Genomic DNA, 5,038 nt, shown 5'->3' with positions numbered 1-5,038 from the left:
GTCGTACCAAGAACAGCCAACATTTTTTTTGTCTTTAGAACCATCTGTATACAAATAATAACATCCATAATAATTCTGATGTAGTTCTTGAACAACTTCTTGCCTTTTAATGTTAATGTCATAATTTTTTTTTGGGCCTTCTAAACAAATTAGGTTAGATTTACAAATGTTTTTAATATCGATATTTGACACCCATGAATCGAGATTAAACATTCCCAAAGTACTAGAGGAGCTTATATTTTCATTCTTTGTTTTTAAGTATGTAACAGTTAATAAGGGATTCTTTTTATTATTCCAATATTTTTTCCCTAATAATAAACTTAACTCGAATATACATTGTATAGTTTCATTTTCAGCCCAAGACTGAGATTTCAAACAATATTTCGTAGCTAGGTATAGCCTTCTTATATACAGCGGTGGCACACAAAGCATGTCACTCTCCATTGCATGAATCCTCCAATAATTCGCATGGCTTGGTTTTGTATTTTATTTAACTTATGTAAATGTACATTAGCGCTGTTGTCATATAAAAATGACCCATAGTCTATCCTACTCCGTATTAAAGCTATATATACCCTCCGTAAATGTTGTGGATGCATCCCCCATCCAGATCCAGATAGTACTTTAAGTAATTGAAAAAATCTCATAGTTTTTGCACATATCTCGTTTATGTGGGTACCCCACCGTAAAGACCTATCTGAATAAAAACCCAAATATCTAACACTAGCCGGTGCGCGCGGCTTCGCCCGCGTTTACTACGCGAGTGAAGTCGCGGGTGTAAAGTGATATAGCCTATAACCGTCTCCGATAAATAAGCTTGAACATTGAAAGAATTTTTCAAATCGGTCCAATAGTTCCCGAGATTAGTGCGTTCAAACAAACTTTTCAGCTTTATAATATTAGTATAGATAGTCGACAGCCTCCAAGTTCAATCCGCTAATATTTACACTAACATTCTGTCTTCGATGACCTCTACTGAAAATACATAATTTAGATTTATTACCCGATAGTTCTAAACCTATTTCATTTAATAATTCAACAAAAGTATATAATGAATTTTGTAAATTTAAAACACTATCTTGAATCATAGGATTACTACAATATAAAACAAAATCGTCTGCACATTGACTTAAAAAACATTTTGGATGGTTTGTGCTATCTTTGTTGTGACTACGTTGAACAATAAGGGAGATAGTGGGTCTCCTTGTCCAAGACCTTTGCTTGTATTTCTTCTTCGTAAAATCAATATTTCGTAAAAGGAGCCATCGGAATCTAATTTTATTTTTAAATGCCTATCATTTAAAAATTGCCACAAGTATCTAGGGATCAAGGATCCAGTTTCAAATTTATCCAAAGTATCTACAATATTTTCGATAAGTACATTGTTATAAGCTGCCTCTATATCCAAGAAACAAGCAACTGTTTGTATATTTTTTGTGAATCCTATTTGTATATAAGTAATAAGACGGGTCAAGTTATCAAGACTGGACTGTCCTTTTCTAAAGCCCGTGGTTTTAGGTGAAAGAATGTGATTTCTTTCAAAGTACCATTTTAGGCGTTTATTGATCATATTATGAAATATTTTAGCCAGGCATGAAATCAGTGATATAGGCCTTATTTTATCATTATCACCCCCCGGTTTAGGATTGGCCACAACCTGTACGTCTCTCCATTGCTTTGGGATATAACTTAGACTAAATATAAGGTTAAAAAGTTTTAATAAATAGCGTTTTGCAACACTAGGTAAATTCACTAACATAGATTAAGAGATATTGTCATTGCCTGGAGCACTATTTTTTTTTTAAGTTGTTATCTAATTCAGGATACATAAATGGTGATTCTAATACTTCATTTTTTGATTTAAATTTCGGAGCGTTAGGTGATACAAAGTCGGGAGCTAATTTATGTAATAGTTCTTGTTTTTTTTTGTCCGGGGTACAACTTCTAGCCCTTTCTAATCCTTTTAACCACTGCATTTTATGCCACATATCTGTTACTGTAGTATTTTCGTTTATATCATCACAAAAGGACTGCCAACTTTTAACATAAGATCTATTTATTAATAATCGAGCATCAGCAACTTTTTTCTCCAATATATCTAGATTATCGGGGGTAGGATTCCGTCTAAGATTTTTAAGGGCTAATCTTCTCTCAGCAACTATTTTGGACAATGTTTGATTCCAAAAATGTTTGGGGACAAATTTTTGATTTAAGTTATTATAGAATTTTGTATATGGTATACACTTATCAGCAGCCAAATTTAGTTTTTGCACAAACCAGTCATACATATACGTTGTTGTGTTCATCTATAACTCTCAAACAAACTACAGCTGCATATGCCATATGTGATGCATCGGAAAACGCATGAAGTTCCAGTTTACATTTTTTGGTACATCCAAGCCACCGTGGTATTAAAATATTCTTAATATTACGCAACTCATCCTTGTAGTGTAGCCACTCTAATAATAGTTTTTTGGGTAATTCATCGTCCCACTCAAGATGCTCTTTCCACAATTTTTGAATGAAAATTTTCGCTGTAATTACTACTGGAGAAATCCAACCAATAGGGTCGTAAAGTCTAGCTATATCACATGACTGACCATACTGACATTGTGGATTATTTGTTTTAAACGGTAATTTGACAACAAATTTTCCATCTTCTCGTCTTAAAGTAGTTTCTTCGTACAATTTCTCACATAGTTTTTTTTCATCTGTTAATCTTTTCTCGATACTGTTCGGCTCATTTTCTATCTCCCAAAATTTTTTCAATAATTCGTCTTCTTTTACTTGTACATGTAAGTTTAAAACATTCTCTTTTACCGACTCTTGTTCTATTTTTCCCGACAAAACCCACCCGAATAAAGTATTTTGTGCTAGTAAATTCCCACGCGGACTCTTCTTCACTCCATTCTGCAAAATTTCTCCATACACGTCAGCGCCAAGTAATATATCAACTTTACCTGGTGATGAAAATTCTGGATCTGCAAACGGTAGCGATTTTAGCTCAAGCCAGTCAGGTATACGAACTTCACGGCTCGGCAACAATGACGTTAGTGACTTTAATACATAAGCATTTACACAAACATTTCCAACAGGTTCATAACGCGATTCAATTTCTACATTTACTGCATGCTTAATATTAAGATGACCGTCTCCCAAACAAGACACCTTACCATTCACATTTGTACGTTTAAGACCCAACAATTGCACAATATGTTCCCTGACAAAAGAGGCTTGAGAGCCTTGATCAAGTAATGCTCTGATGACGAAACAACCATTTTTAGATTTAGATTTTACAACTGCTATTGCTAGTAACACGTTATATGTTTTTATATCTCCTCTTGAAAAATTTGCTACTACGTTCGTCTCTGAAGTCGTTTCTCGGTCTCGTTGTTCAGTTTCTCCTTTATTTTGTTCGGTTTGTCTCAGAGTGTAATAGGCCTCTTTGTCTTCCTTCTCAAAGTGAAGCAAAGTGTGATGCTTTTTGCCACACTTATGGCATGAAGTGTTTTGATGACATTTATACACAGAATGTGTTGGCGCCAGACAATTAAAGCAAAGTCTTTTTGCCTGTGCTATATTCTGCCTCTTTAAAATTGGTTGTTTCTTAAACTGGACACAGTGATAGACAAAATGTGGACCATTACACATTGCACATGTCGCCTCAGGTGAAGTATTTTTTACTTCAAGTGCTGTATGAAATGACTTAGTCTTTACCGGTTGATGTGAGGATCTTGATTGAATCGTGGTTTTACTCATTTGCTTACCAGTTTCAAGCAATTCTAAAGTTCTGAATCGTGTTTCGATAAATTGTTCCAATTGAGACCATTTGGGTAAATCATCTGTAGTTGAACTTACATAAGTCTCCCACTGTCTTAGTGACTCGTGATCCAATTTAGACACCACTAAATGTATTATAACTGGATCCCATTGATCAGTGCTAATGTTCAGATTATTTAGAGCTTTCAGACAAGATGTTGTTGTATCTAACAAATGTTTTAGTGCATTTGTTGATTCATGTAGTATTAATTTTTGTCCAAATAATGTCTTCATAATCGCGTTGCAATTATATTTCTTATTGTTGTAACGTTTAGATAATTGTTCCCATGCTTCTTTATAATTAGCTGATGTAGTAGGAAGATTTCTAAGTAGCATTTCAGGTTCTCCTGACAAACTGGATTTTAAATAATGCAGCTTCTGAACCGGAGCAAGTGTATTATTCTCATGTATTAATGATAAGAACATATCATAAAAAGATTGCCACTCGGTATATTTCCCAGAAAAGTGTGGAAGCTGTATTCTTGGTAACTGCACCTCGGAATTAATAAGTTTAGAATTAGCTAAAGAACTTTCTCTCGTGTCCATTGAAGATGTTCCAGGGAGTGGTTTTGCGAAAGCAATGTATTCTTTTAAAATAGATTTGTATTGTATGAATAATTCTTGAAATTGATCCTGCATATCATCTCTGAAATATTTTAACTCTTTTAAATGTTCCTCCGTAGCTTTAGTAATTATTTCAAGATGATTTTGGCTAAACACTTCTTCCAATTTCTCCAAAGCTTCCATTCTTGCCACAAGATAACTGTATTTTGCTCGTGCCTCTTGATTAGCTTTCTTAAAATTGCGTTCGGCTTTAATCAATTGATCGAACAACTCTTGTTGCCCTCTTATTAACTTCTCCATGTTTATTTTCAATGCAATAGCTTACAATTATAAAGTTTGAATTCACTATAAATGTTAAAGTTCAATTAAATTATTATTTTTTATAAGTTCACAGTATTGCAAATTACTCTATGTTAGTGAATTTACCTAGTGTTGCAAAACGCTATTTAATTAAGTCCAATGAACAAAATCACAAAAATTTTACAAGTCCTTATCGCAACATCACAAAATTTTACAAGTCTAATATAACAAATTATTCTAAGTCTATAATATCACGAAATTTTTACAAGTTCAAACTGATTTAATTTTTATAAGTCTAAAAACTTACTTGTAAAGTTCACTTTCCTGCGTGTCCTCAGTTCTCACTAATCACTAT

General features: G+C 33.5%; 1 protein-coding gene across 1 annotated transcript; it reads right to left on the bottom strand.

Moving 5' to 3' along the window:
• Nucleotides 1-2,280: 2,280 nt before the first annotated feature.
• LOC125075613 lies at nucleotides 2,281-4,683 on the bottom strand. The gene has a single exon (XM_047687321.1). The coding sequence runs from the start codon at nucleotides 4,681-4,683 to the stop codon at nucleotides 2,281-2,283; it is 2,403 nt and encodes an 800-aa protein (XP_047543277.1).
• Nucleotides 4,684-5,038: the final 355 nt, after the last annotated feature.

The sequence above is a fragment of the Vanessa atalanta genome, chromosome W, assembly GCF_905147765.1.
Source record: "Vanessa atalanta chromosome W, ilVanAtal1.2, whole genome shotgun sequence".
NCBI classification, from domain to species: Eukaryota; Metazoa; Arthropoda; class Insecta; order Lepidoptera; family Nymphalidae; genus Vanessa; species Vanessa atalanta.
This window is presented reverse-complemented; position numbering and strand designations above follow the sequence as displayed.